The sequence below is a fragment of the Entelurus aequoreus genome, linkage group LG10, assembly GCF_033978785.1.
Source record: "Entelurus aequoreus isolate RoL-2023_Sb linkage group LG10, RoL_Eaeq_v1.1, whole genome shotgun sequence".
In the NCBI taxonomy this organism is placed as follows: Eukaryota; Metazoa; Chordata; class Actinopteri; order Syngnathiformes; family Syngnathidae; genus Entelurus; species Entelurus aequoreus.
In genome coordinates, this window is record NC_084740.1 from 71,567,967 (window position 1) to 71,582,235 (window position 14,269).

Below are 14,269 nucleotides of genomic sequence, written 5' to 3' on the forward strand. Positions count from 1 at the left end.
GCAGTAGACCTTTTCTACACGTCCTTTTAGAACCTTCTCCTACAGTTGGACGTTCGTTGACGGCGTTCATGCGAGCCGACAGAAAGTGGCGCCTACGGGGCGACGACAGCTAGAAGCCAGCCGTAAAGGCCGAGTCATGACGAGCAGCATCGAACCGGAGGTGGCGACGCTCAGAGGACATAAGGACACGGGGGAGACGAAGACAGACAATGGGAAATCCTTCACGACTCTCAGCACCATCGCAATTCAGACTGGCCAATCGCAGCTGGTCGTGTCTGTAGTCAAGGTGCGTGGTTGGGTGCTCATTAGCATTGAGCGACTATATCTTAGCCTCCACATATTTGATTTTGTCAATACGGTTTATAAAGTGGGTAATACACCTGTAAAAATGTCTTTCCCACATTTTTTAGAAACATGCTAATGACTATTCAAGACGAAATCCACCTACAAAATATTAACTTCTCTCTCTTGCTGTGTGTGTGTGTGTGTGTGTGTGTGTGTGTGTGTGTGTGTGTGTGTGTGTGTGTGTGTGTGTGTGTGTGTGTGTGTGTGTGTGTGTGTGTGTGTGTGTGTGTGTGTGTGTGTGTGCGTGCCCTCAAGTGTCATGTGTCCATTTTATGTCCACTAGAGACATGGGCTCAAATGTGCGCCAACACAAACACAACAGCTTATTGGCCTCAACAACAAGAAATAAGTCAACCTTCAACTTTTTTTTAATACGGATCACCAAACACACAAACAATGTGTTGATGCTAACAGCAGCTCTATGCTACAGCCAAGATAACTGAAAACATGAAACAATAACCAGCTGACTAGACCTAGACGCCTGTAAACAAAACCCATTTATTGAGTTTTGTTTACTTTTTCAATTAATACTGAAGTGGCATAGCAGTTTTAAATTGGCTTCACCGTGGTAGGAGATATCATTTATGTGTATGTTATTTATATAACATACACATATATATATATACATACACATATATATAGATATATATATATATATATACATATATGTATATATACACACACACGTATGTATATATGTATATATATATATATATATATATATATATATATATATATATATATATATATATATATATATATATATATATATATATATATATATATATATATATACATACACATATGTAAAACGTTACATAACCTATTATATATCCATACATTATTTCTTAACGTCAAATTACAGTGCATCCGGAAAGTATTCAAAGCCTTATTAGAAAATATAAAATAGAATAAAACCATTTTTGTCCTCAAACTTCTACAAACAATACCCCATAATGATAAAGTGAAAAGTTTCTATTAAAAAAAAACTACAAATGTATTGAAAACTAAAAAAACTAAAAAATTACATGTACATAAGTATTCACAGCCCTTGCCCAATACTTTGTTGATGCACCTTTGGTGGCAATTACAGCCTTAAGTATTTTTGAATACGATGCCACAAGCTTGGGACAGCTATCCTTGGGCAGTTTTGCCCATTCCTCTTTGCCCATTTCACTTAGCAGCACCCTTCATGCTCCATCAGGTTGGATGGGAAGCATTGCTGTGCAGGCATTTTCAGATCTCTTCAGAGATGTTCAATTGGATTCAAGTCTGGGTTCTGGCTGGGCCCCTCAAGGACATTTAAAGAGTTGTCCTTGAAGCCAATCCTCTGATATCTTGGCTGTGTGCTTAGGGTCGTTCTCCTGCTGAAAGATGAACCGTCGCCCCAGTCGGAGTTCAAGAAAGCTCTGGGTTTTCATCCAGGATGTCTCTGTAGAAGGCTGCATTCCTCCTTAAATCAATGATTCAAAGTTGACTTATACAGCCCTTAATTACGAATGTCTCAAAGGGCTGCACAAGCAACAACGACATCCTCGGCTCAGATCCCACATCAGGGCAAGAAAAAACTCAATCCAATGGGCACAATGAGAAACCTCGGTCGGCCGGTGCAATGGATCTTTCCCTCTATCCTGATTAGTCTCCCAGTTCCTGCCACTGAAAATCATCCCCACAGCATGATGCTGCCACCACCACGCTTCACTGAAAAATAAAAATAAAATAATGACACATACAAAATCTTGTTAATGACCACAAAAAGCCCTGCGCTATCCAAACCCAGATGATGACAATGTTCTTAACATTGTAAACTTTAGAGAAAGTGGATTTTAACCAATTAAATTACTTTATGAAAACCCACAATCTGAACAAAACATTTCAGTCTTGTTTTCAAGTCAATCACAGTACTGCCCTTATCTGGTTTTAAACAATCTCCAAGTCAACATAGACATCAGAAAACTTCCTGATCCTTCTGGATTTAAGAGCAGCATTTAAGACAGAAGACCACAATATTGTTCTTCAAACAACATTCCAAACTGAAATCACCTGTCTGCCTCACATTGTTTATTGTTGTTTGTCAAAATGTATCCTGTGATTGAATGGGGACCAATCTGAGGTGTACTCCAGCTCCCCTAAGACCTCAATCATAACACTCTGGATAGATAAATAAAAAATAAAGCTAGTCTGATGCTAACAAGAGCTAGAAGCTAATACTGCAAACACATTGAGCAAAAAAAATATTTTGTGCTGCAGAGCGGCTCGCTGGTCCACCTTGAGCTGATCCAGGTCCAGCCTGAGCTCTGTGAGATTGGCTCAAACCAGGAAGAAAACAGGACACTCATGCAAGAACATGAGAAGTTGATGAAGACAATGAAGGTAAAAAAAAGACTTGCGGTCCAATTGGTCGACTTGTTTACTTGACATTTTAGTGCGGCTCGGCAGAAACACCAGCAAGAAGTTGTGGAGGCGGCAGGGGAAATTGGAAGGAAGAGGAGGAGGCAGGAAGAAGATCAGGAAGTGTACGAGGCTATGGGAGCGTGTCTGAATGAAGGCTGGTACAATTTGCTCCGCGTCCTGGAGAGGCGACAGGAAGTGCTGACGCTGGCAGCAAGCTTCTACCAGGCAGCGTCGCAGGTGTCGTTATATGCTAAACTTTCTCCTGATTAGCTCAAATGACAGTTGTCATGCATCAATAAAGTTTTCAAATACATTTGCTGATCAATCTAATTACAGTTTGTCTCATGTAATTGCAATGCTAATGCTAACTAACATGTTGACATGGCATTTGTGCTAAGGTATGCTAAATCCTTCCTGTTTGAATGCGTCTACAGTTGTTGCTTGGAGTTGACAACGTCGAAGATACTCTGTTACGAGTGGACGTCGGGTTTGCTGACGCTACACTTGCTTTGGATGCCATGAGGAGAGGTGACATCATCAGTTAGAAAGCAATTAAGTTAGCGCACTCGAAAAATTAGGTAAATGTTGTTTTACTTGCAGATGTACTAAGAAGTTCTCTGAAGGTGCTATTGAGCGGCGGCCAGCTTCTTCGTGAGCTCGAACTACTCCAGCGTACTGACAGCCTCCGTGGGGCATCAGTGGTACTGCAGCAGCACACGTCACATTCTTTAACCTGTTCAACACGGCACAAATGCGGTCTTGCCTGCCCCGCTTTGTTGAAATCCTTCCTCCTATGTGGTTATGGCAAATGTAACAAAGCCAATGCAATGTCACATGTTCTTCCCAGAATTCCAGACCCAGCCAGCAAGTGGCGGTGAGGGTGGAGTTCCTGTTGGAGTCTCTGCAAGACCGCAGGAGGACAATGGAGGAGGTGCTCAGACAGCGACTCAGGCCACAGGAGCATGACATCACAGTCAGCTCAGATATAAGGCCTGATTTCGGATTTAATGCAGAACAAAGCGGAATGCAGCGAAACCTTTCTACTCTCGAATGTGAAAGCAGTCTAGATCCCAAGCCTGGTTTTAGTCCTGATCCAAATACTGAGTATAGATTCAATATGAGGCTACCATCTCAATCAGATATGAAGTATGAGGCTGAAGCCAGAGGAGCAAACCCTTATCCAAAACCTGAAATCCAATCCAATACTGAATCAAAATCTGTTCTGAATCTAGAGTCATGTGACCCAAATACTAAATCCAAGTCATACCAGAAGCTTGCGTCCACATTGGATGAGACCAGAAACCACATACCAGATCTGTACAGATCAGTTGTAAGTCCGAAATCTGATCCAGGTGATGTCAGAGACCTGAAGCAGGTACTAGAATCAAAGGTAAGATCTGAAGGGAAACATTCTCACAGTTCGTGTCTGATCTGAGTTTCCTTCAGGTCTCGTCTCTTATACAGCGACATCAGAAAGTCTTGGAAAAGGAAAGTTTGACATCTATCAGGTCAGAACACTTCCCATGTTCATGTTGTCTCATCAGCTTCATCTTCTCATCTTTCTTTTGGACAGTGGGAGGAGGCCAGACCTGCAGAAGTGTTTAGGAAACAGGGGGGGACAGAACAACATGCACAGCGATGCCCACCACACTCTTCCGACCAATTACAATCAACCACTGCTGCTGATGTGTCAACAACTGCTCGACAAGGTGACTTCTTGCCTTCTAGCTGGAACTTTCTATTGTATTTTATGTGTGGCTTTATGTCAGTGTGCTTGGTTGTACTGACTGTAGTGTGTGTCATGTGGAAATAACAATGTGAAGGTGTCCAAATGGGTGGAACAAAGTAGCCTATTGTTGTCAAAGCATCGGGAAATGGGACCTCAGCTGTGGGAGGCAGAGGACCTTCTGGACCAACACCTTCTGTTGTGCACACAGGCTGAGGTACACACATTGTATACTGGCAAAAAGTTTGGCATCTCGGTGCGAGTATATTATTTTTAATCTGGTCTCTTGTCATTGTCTTTCCAATAAAGTCTGCCGGTCATAACGCCAACAAAGTAATGCAGATCCTACAACGTCTGCAAGTTCCGTGTACAGGGTCCCAAAACATAATTGGACTAGAAGCGCCCAATGGACGTATCTCTCATTTGGCCCGCTTGAAGTATTTGACCGAGCAGTTGAAATGTGGAGACAGAACCAGGACAGTCACCGAACTCCAGCTAGCTGCTCGGGTCTCCACAGTCTTAGACGCGATGAAAAAGCTGAACAAGATTGTTGAGTGTAACGTGCGTGTGCTACAAGGCTATGTGTCCTTCCTCAAGGCGGCGCAGCAGGTCAGCTCAGCGACATACTTTAACGTAAGCACTTATTAATGCAGCTATGAGCCGATATCTGTTTTTTGTTGTTGTTCAGCTGGAAGAAGACATTAAGATCCACAGGCACACACTGGAAGGCAAGAAAGAGGGGGAAGATATTATTATCAAGGCCGGAACTTCCTGGTTGGAAACCATGCAAAGGGTCGTCACAATCCAGAAAGAAGCCAGCGAGTTCATAAGCAACATTGCCAAGGTAACCAGAGGAGTCTATGGTGACCATATAATTCTAAACTTTACATGACTTCAACAAAAAAATGAGGTCCAATGGGATTTTGTCTATTCTAACGTGTGTCAGGCATCGACATCAGGCTTGAACCTGCAGTCTGTGGTGACGGCGGTGCAGCAGTTGTCAGAGCGACTTGGCAAAAGTCAACAGGAAGTTGCCGACCTGCATAGTCAACTTGAAATCAATAACAGGCAGGAGGAAGAGGACACAAAGTCCTGCAGGAAGTACCAGGAGAGACTTTGTGAGGTGTGTGAGAGCAGCACTGAGGTCAAGCAGGACAAAAATAAACTGTCATTTTGTAGAGTGCACACCTTCCACAAAACTCCTGGACACAAATGTGGTCTCATGACAGCTTTTCTTTGCAGGCTGTGCGGGACTTGAAGGAGGTCTTGAAGCTGTTGGACTCCTGCACTCAAGTGGATCTGGGCTTCCACGAGCAGACCTTGAGGCTACAGCAGCAATTTGGACTCGCTAAACCCTATTTTGCTGTGAGCGCTGTTTCACATCCACAAGATTCTTGAATCCTCTCCTCTGATTTGCTTTGCTTTCTCGTACAGAGACTGGACGAGCAGGCCCAGATCCTGCTGAAAAACTGGGATGCCCTGACACCAGTCCAGAACCGCTTGCTGCAGGAAGTGTCAGAGCTACGTGTTTTGCGTGTCAAAGTAAATGAGAAAATCCAAAAGAGTCAGCACATCTTGGACTTGAGCAACAACTTTCACCTGCTGGTCAAACAGGTCAGCAGGTCTATTAGGATAACAATACTAATAATAACAGCAATATTATTGACGTGTGTTTTCCCCCTTTTTCAGCTGGAGATGCTCCTCCAGTTAGACCCTGCTGGACTTTTACGCACTGCTTTGAGTACGTATGAGGAGACATGCCAGCAGATTCATCAACTGCTGACGAAAGCTTTCTGGGTGAAAAAGGAAATTGGTGAACTGATCAGTGACAATGTGAGAGCATCTTAAAATTAAGAATTAGCAGTATTTATGTAAATTATGTACATACCACGATTGACCTTTAGGGGTGTTGTTGTCAGGCTCTAACCAAATTCCGAGGAGAGCAGCTGGATCACGGCGCAGCATCTCTATACACTCAAAGTGCATTGTGGCTAAGCAAAGTGTCTTCAAGTGACCACGCGCTCATGCGTGACCTCCAGCAGGTGAGGTCTAAGTTGGAGGTCAGCAAACCTTTCGGCAGCCAGAAAGCGGCCCACGACAGGAAGAACGAGCAAAAGCAGCGTGATGAGCGGAACCAGGTCGACTCGTCCTGCCTGAAAGTAAAGGTGTGATGTAGGACACGGTCCAAGTTTGGCTTTTTGATCCACAGTCATTTTAGAAAGAGTCTGCGGGATCTCATGGCTTAGCTGGGGTCAAAGGTTAGGGAGAGGGGCACGGCCTTGGAGATTGACAACACCATTTGTGAGCTGCACAGACAAATGGAAGACGCTACTCTTAGCATCAAAGAATAATAGTAATGACATACCAGTTTACTAGGCTAACAAAGCTGTCTAGTTAACTGTACTAATATGTTTAACAATATGCAAAACCGAAAAAAATACCAAATGCTGCACACACACACACACACACACACACACACACACACACACACACACACACACACACACACACACACACACACACACACACACACACACACACAACGAGACGTTTTTTTTAGCCACGCAGCAGAGTGAGGCTCATAATGTAACTAGGATCATGTAAACATGAATAAAGCATGTAGGACAATTCAGTTTGCCAAAGCATTAATTAAAGCAAGTTTTAGTTAACAGACTGAACAACACACCATTACTTAATATTTACACCTACCCTTTACCATCAGAGAATGACGGCACTACAAAATTAAGTATAAATGATAAAACAATAAATATTAATATGTGAAAGTTCGACTCCTACCTTGCTAAGCAATCCGATTTCTACTATGTTTATTTGTTTATCTCAGCACTTTTTCTTCAAAGTGGAAAAAGTTACAAATGAGATCTGTTTATTTGTGGGGATTCCCATTAGTCTAAAAAACAACAACAACAAAAACGTTTTGCAGGGCAAAAGCTGATGAATCAGGTTTGACTATGAAATTCCTTAGTCAAAGAGAGCCGATGCACAAGGCTAGCTTACTACCAATACATATTTACTGCTGGTTTCACTAATATCAGCTGATGTACTGGCAGGCAAACTAGGTAAAATACCAATTAATTGATTTGTTTTTATTGCCAACTATGCTAGCTAGCTAACCATAGCAATATGGAAACTGTTGAGTCTTCCTAGGCCAGTCTCAGGTGTGGAGGAGAGGTGGTGTCCATACAAGCGGACACACCTTTGCATGATAGCATCATCCCATGTATCAGTCTGCTAATTCATCTGAATAATTTGCATATTGGCATGCTAATTAGAGTGATGAAGAAGACACAAAGAAGGAAGAGAAGAGTCAGATGGACAACCTCATCATACAGGACATGGTCTGTAACAAGAAAAAAAATCAAATTAATTCCAATATTGAAGAGTGGAGTTCACCTCAGTGTGTCCTTTCAGAGCGAGCTAAAGGAGACAGGCCACACCCCAGAACTGACCGTTGAGCAGGATAAGAAAGAAGCGACCTGGCTAACTGACACTAGTATGAAACTCTCATCACCGAAGATGGATAATTCTCAGAGCAGGTTCTAACTAAGAGCAAACATCTAGCATGAGAAAAAGGTAATGAATACCAAGCATGCTAATGAATGCCAGCTGGTCTAATGTGCTGCCACAGGAGCCAGTCAAGTGGTGAGAAGAAGTATGGTGCCTCCTCCCACTGTTCCACCCACACCTTCAGGATGTCCTGTTCCCCAGTAGAGGTCGGACGCAAGGTCTACGTCATCCACAGGCAACTTAACGCCACGTCCACTTTGAGTGCATCAGTTCAGGTTTGCTAGAGAGATGTGGCGTTCTTCGGAAGAAGAAAAAACTGAATATTGCTGTTGTTGAGACAACTTTTTATAATATATTAACTGAACGTCCAAATGCAGGAGGAACCTCCAAGTGTCCCGTTGGCAGCGGAACTCCAGCAACAGGACGTGGTGTCAGAGAGTTTTCTGTCCAGTGACGATGAGTACGAGTGTGGCTCATTTGACGATATTTCCCTCCCATCATTGGCAGAGACGCCAGAGTCCATCATTTTTCAGGACGATGTTGAGGAACATTGTTGTTTGAGCTCCCACAGTACCCAAAATAAGTCCAATAACCAAAACGAGTGCAAGGACCAGCCAGAGAGACAAGAGACTGGACTTGCTACCGGTGAAGCCCAGCAACATAAAGAGTCCACTGAGACAGATAATTTTTTTTCTGCCCTTGCTGGTCTTCACAGTGATACAAGGTAAGAGCGACACTCTATGTTGTCCTTGTTTCAGATCTTTGAAAGAACTATCCTAAAGTCCAAAGTTCAGGATGTCCACGAGGACTCAACACACAAATCAAATACATAACATTTCAGATTGTAGGCTAAACTTTACTTTAAATTATTCCTGGCATCATGGATACATACTTTGTATGTAGTCTTTGTGCATGTTTATGATTTTTTTGTCTTTTTGACAGGGAGATATTAATGTCCAGTCATCTGTCTCCTGATCCATGTCAGCCAATCAACGCAGAGAATGAAAAGACATGCAGAGCCAGCATTCAGCATTCAGCATTGGAAAAGAGCAGCTCTTCACATAGTCATCATTTTAGTCAGAATAAACCAGATCAGAGAAGTCCAAATAGTGAGGCTCAGCTCATCCAAACGATCTTTCAAAAAGCTGATCTCAGTGGTCAAACTCCTAGCTTTTGTCCTACATCCTCTCAAAGTTCAGACATTGATCTCTACGAGAACATGACACCTCAGGAATGCAAAGAGATCCCTCAATCTTCAAGGACCTTCCCTCAGAACCCATGTGGTGCACGACTCCGAGACTCCTTCGAAGATGAGAAGAAAAACACTCCAGTTATGAGCCCTGATTCTTCATCAAAATTGATTACAGTCAAGAACACAATCTACAACCTCAAATCGTCCACAAGAAGCAGTTTTACTTCATCTAAAGATGATGCAATGCCACAGATCGGTTCAGACCCTCTGAACTTTCTCCAAAACGACACGATTCCATCCTTTGCTACTAGTCCACGATCTTTTAAAACAATGACAAATGTAGTTCAGCCTCAAATGCTTGTTAGCTGTTCCTCCAGCGAGTGTGAAAGATCGCTTTCTCAGGATGGACCAAAAGTTTTTGAGGCAACCAGACCTCCAGAGTCACATGACAGTGGTAGTACCAGCAGCAAGCAGTGCGTGCATGCTTATGGTATGAGCCCCAGCAGCTCCACACCCCCTGCTGTTGCTGCTCTGACAAAAGTATTAACGCTAAAAGCTAGCCTACATGCCACCCCTCCTTCCCCACAATGCCATGAATTAACCCTTAAGGAAGACCAGGAATTTTGTGAGCCTGTGGCAATCCGTGAGGAGATCAAAATTACTCCTCAGATCGTAGGACCGCCCCTTTCTGCGCCACCCCATTCCCAGACAGAGACGGAGCCCCTCCAACAAGCCCTGCAGCCTGGTCCGCTCCACTTAAGCATACCACTGTCGAGAGCTGCTGTCATGGGGGGTGTCCCCGTGAATTTGGAGTTGGCGGTGACTGAACACCCAGAGCCCAAAGTCACCTGGTGGGTAGTCTACAACCTGCTCCACACAAGCTAAAATGCAAATGTGCAGCAAAACCTGTCAAAGCGTCATAATGGAGCAAACACATCGTATGCTAATGTCTGTGCTGATATAATCACGCTAACACATAAACATCATTTGAATGTGGTTTCTAGCATGTCCTAGTTTAAACTTCTAAATTTCCAAATAAAAGCTTCTGCTGTTACAATAAAGCCAGTGTTGCCATGCAGGTGGACGTTAGGCATGATTTTGGTTTGAAATCAGACAACAAGGAAACATCGTTTATCATGTCATGTGACGCTCGGAAACATGTCACCAGACTGACGTCCTATGTCGTCACGGTCGCTCCAGGTTTACAGATGGCCGACAGAGTGTAGCCGACCACAAGAAAGATGGCAAAGAGGTTGAAGATCGCTGGCTGCTGGTTGCAGTTGCTGACATCATCAGTGGCGAGATGACCACCTGCTTTGGAACCTTCTGTATTCTTCTCTGGCTCCTCATACTACTACTACTACTACTACTACTACTACTGTGACATTACAACAGTTCCTCTCCAGACCCGACTTAAACAAGTTGAAAAACTTATTCGGGTGTTACCATTTAGTGGTCAATTGTACGGAATATGTACTGTACTGTGCAATCTACTAATAAAAGTTTCAATCAATCAATCAATCCTTTTTCCTTGTCTTCTCCATCCTCTTTTATTTCCTCTTCTACGTCTTCCTTGGGTCAAGTGACTTTATTTGTACCTGTAGGTAGATTTGTTCCTCTTCTTCCAGTCCATATTCCTCATTTCATCCTCTTTGTCTTTCTCTTTTCTGCTTCCTCTTTGTTTTCTTCTAAATCCTTTACCCATTCCTCTTCTTCCTGGTCACTACTAAAGCCAATTGAGCTGATGCTTTGTCTTTCCTGAAGAACAGCACCATCTAGTGGACGCGCTTATGAAATTGATTTGTTGTCCCCTAAAGCAGGGGTCACCAACCTTTTTGAAACCAAGAGCTACTTCTTGGGTACTGATTAATGCGAAGGGCTACCAGTTTGATACACACTTAAATCAATTGCCAGAAATAGCCAATTTGCTCAATTTACCTTTAACTCTATGTTATTATTAATAATTAATGATATTTACACTTAATTGAACGGTTTAAAAGAGGAGAAAACACGAAAAAAATGACAATTAAATTTTGAAACATAGTTTATCTTCAAAATCGACTCTTTAAAATTCAAAATTCAACTGAAAAAAAGAAGAGAAAAACTAGCTAATTCGAATCTTTTTGAAAAAATTAAAAAAATAATTTATGGAACATCATTGGTAATTTTTCCTGATTAAGATTAATTTTAGAATTTTGATGACATGTTTTAAATAGGTTAAAATCCAATCTACACTTTGTTAGAATATATAACAAATTGGACCAAGCTATAAATCTAATCCATTATTATTATTATTATTATATTTCTAACAAAGACAAATCATTATTTCTTCTAGATTTCCCAGAACAAAATTTTTAAAAGAAATTCAAAAGACTTTGAAATAAGATTTAAATTTGATTCTACAGATTTTCTAGATTTGCCAGAATAATTTTTTTGAATTTTAATCATAATAAGTTTGAAGAAATATTTCACAAATATTCTTCGTCGAAAAAACAGAAGCTAAAATGAAGAATCAAATTAAAATGTATTTATTATTATTTACAATAAAAAAAATAAATTTACTTGAACATTGATTTAAATTGTCAGGAAAGAAGAGGAAGGTATTTAAAAGGTTAAAAGGTATATGTGTTTAAAAATCCTAAAATCATTTTTAAGGTTGTATTTTTTCTCTAAAATTGTCTTTCTGAAATTGATGAAAAGCAAAGTAAAAAAATTAATCAATTTATTTAAACAAGTGAAGACCAACTCTTTAAAATGTTTTCTTGGATTTTCAAATTGTATTTGAGTTTTGTCTCTCTTAGAATTAAAAATGTCGAGCAAAGAGAGACCAGCCTGCTAGTAAATAAATAAAATTTAAAAAATAGAGGCAGCTCACTGGTAAGTGCTGCTATTTGAGCTATTTTTAGAACAGGCCAGTGGGCTACTCATCTGGTCCTTACTGGCTACCTGGTGCCCGCGGGCACCGCGTTGGTGACCCCTGCTCTAAAGTCTTGCCATGTTGTTGAGGAAAGTAAAGAAACAGTTTGGTATCCAAATGTCTACATATATGTTGGTCTGAAAATAAAAAGCAGATTTGGATTGATCGATTACGTGAAACTGTGCTTTGTTGCCACTATAGCAAGAAGGATCTGTATATCTCATTTTCATCTCATGAAGTAAATCTGAAGTTTGATTTTTTTTTTTTACTTATCTAAAAATGTAGTTAACACATTTCCTGATTTTCTATCTACTATAAAAAAAAAATATAGAGACATTTTTAAGTGAATTTGAGGTGATCTATTTTTGAGAAAAGTAAAATAATTTTCTTTCCGATCCAAAATTCAGCCTCGTGTTGGCAATACCAATCCGATACCGATACTTAAAATGTAAAAAGTAGTGTATTTCAAATGTTGCTGCTCTTGGGGAATTATCTTCAAACAATACAGAATTTCACAGTGAAATAAACAATGCCGTTATTCTGCACTGAATGTGTTATCTTAGTCATGTTCAACTTTGTATGTAGGGTCTCCAAATAGCCTACAATAAAAGGATACATACACTTGCTGTTTTATAATACTAAGTGAATTATTTACATTTCCAGTAACTTTATTGAATAAACAAATACAATTTGCAAAGGTTGTTCCATTACAATTGCTATGTGTAATTTAATGACACCTACATCAGTGTTTTATCTTTATGTAACTGAATGTGGCACACCGCCACGACAATATCATGGCCACCACACCCTGGAAATAAGGGATTTTTTTTACCTGAAAACTAATCAAAAGTAATACAATGTATTGTAGCCTCTAGAAGAAGTCACACAAAGTCCGATGCTATTTTATTTACTTTTATTGCCAATCCTGTGCTAACAAACGGTACAATTCCTATAGTAGAAATAAATGTGTCTCTGTGCTTTCCAAGACACCCAACAACACTTCTTTAGTCTTTGCCAATCTGCAGCGCTTTCAGGCACGGATGATGTGTTTTGTGATCATGGCATGATTAACATCAAATCCAAACTACACGAACATAAAACATTACCATCAGCATATCGTTACAGCAGGGGTCACCAACCTTTTTGAAACCAAGAGCTACTTCTTGGGTACTGATTAATGCGAAGGGCTACCAGTTTGATACACACTTAAATAAATTGCCAGAAATAGCCAATTTGCTCAATTTACCTTTAACTCTATGTTATTATTAATAATTAATGATATTTACACTTAATTGAATGGTTTAAAAGAGGAGAAAACACAAAAAAATGACAATTACATTTTGAAACATAGTGTATCTTCAATTTCGACTCTTTAAAATTCAAAATTCAACCGAAACAAAGAAGAGAAAAACTAGCTAATTCGAATCTTTTTGAAAAAATTTAAAAAAATAATTTATGGAACATCATTAAGTAATTTTTCCTGATTAAGATTAATTTTAGAATTTTGATGACCTGTTTTAAATAGGTTAAAATCCAATCTGCACTTTTTTAGAATATATAACAAATTGGACCAAGCTATATTTCTAACAAAGACAAATCTTTATTTCTTCTAGATTTTCCAGAACAAAATTTTTTCAAAGAAATTAAAAAGACTTTGAAATAAGATTTAAATTTGATTCTACAGATTTTCTAGATTTTCCAGAATAATTTTTTTTAAATTTTAATCATAATAAGTTTGAAGAAATATTTCACAAATATTCTTCGTCGAAAAAACAGAAGCTAAAATGAAGAATTAAATTAAAATGTATTTATTATTCTTTACAATAAAAAATAAATTTACTTGAACATTGGTTTAAATTGTCAGGAAAGAAGAGGAAGGAATTTAAAAGGTAAAAAGGTATATGTGTTTAAAAATCCTAAAATCATTTTTAAGGTTGTATTTTTTTCTCTAAAATTGTCTTTCTGAAAGTTATAAGAAGCAAAGTAAAAAAAATAATGAATTTATTTAAACAAGTGAAGACCAAGTCTTTAAAATATTTTTTGGATTTTCAAATTCTATTTGAGTTTTGTCTCTCTTAGAATTAAAAATGTCGAGCAAAGCGAGACCAGCTTGCTAGTAAATAAATACAATTTAAAAAATAGAGGCAGCTCACTGGTAAGTGCTGCTATT

General features: G+C 39.8%; 3 protein-coding genes across 3 annotated transcripts in view; 2 read left to right on the top strand and 1 right to left on the bottom strand.

Moving 5' to 3' along the window:
* Positions 1–14,269, bottom strand: part of LOC133659003 (alpha-tectorin-like) — a 60,170-nt gene that overhangs the window by 44,788 nt on the left and 1,113 nt on the right. The gene's annotated exons all lie outside the window — the stretch shown is intronic.
* On the top strand, positions 30–3,617 carry LOC133659233 (coiled-coil domain-containing protein 141-like). The gene is made up of 5 exons (XM_062061967.1): positions 30–286; positions 2,596–2,718; positions 2,785–2,976; positions 3,174–3,267; positions 3,340–3,617. The coding sequence occupies exons 1-5, from the start codon at positions 137–139 to the stop codon at positions 3,615–3,617; spliced, it is 837 nt and encodes a 278-aa protein (XP_061917951.1). The 5' UTR covers positions 30–136.
* LOC133659000 (uncharacterized) lies at positions 3,225–10,587 on the top strand. The gene is made up of 19 exons (XM_062061589.1): positions 3,225–3,267; positions 3,353–3,440; positions 3,587–4,129; positions 4,186–4,247; positions 4,313–4,448; positions 4,563–4,682; positions 4,775–5,074; positions 5,154–5,309; positions 5,412–5,588; positions 5,708–5,830; positions 5,900–6,079; positions 6,155–6,298; positions 6,385–6,630; positions 7,756–7,821; positions 7,895–8,019; positions 8,112–8,265; positions 8,368–8,714; positions 8,933–10,033; positions 10,383–10,587. The coding sequence occupies exons 3-19, from the start codon at positions 3,662–3,664 to the stop codon at positions 10,564–10,566; spliced, it is 4,089 nt and encodes a 1,362-aa protein (XP_061917573.1). The 5' UTR covers positions 3,225–3,267; positions 3,353–3,440; positions 3,587–3,661; the 3' UTR covers positions 10,567–10,587.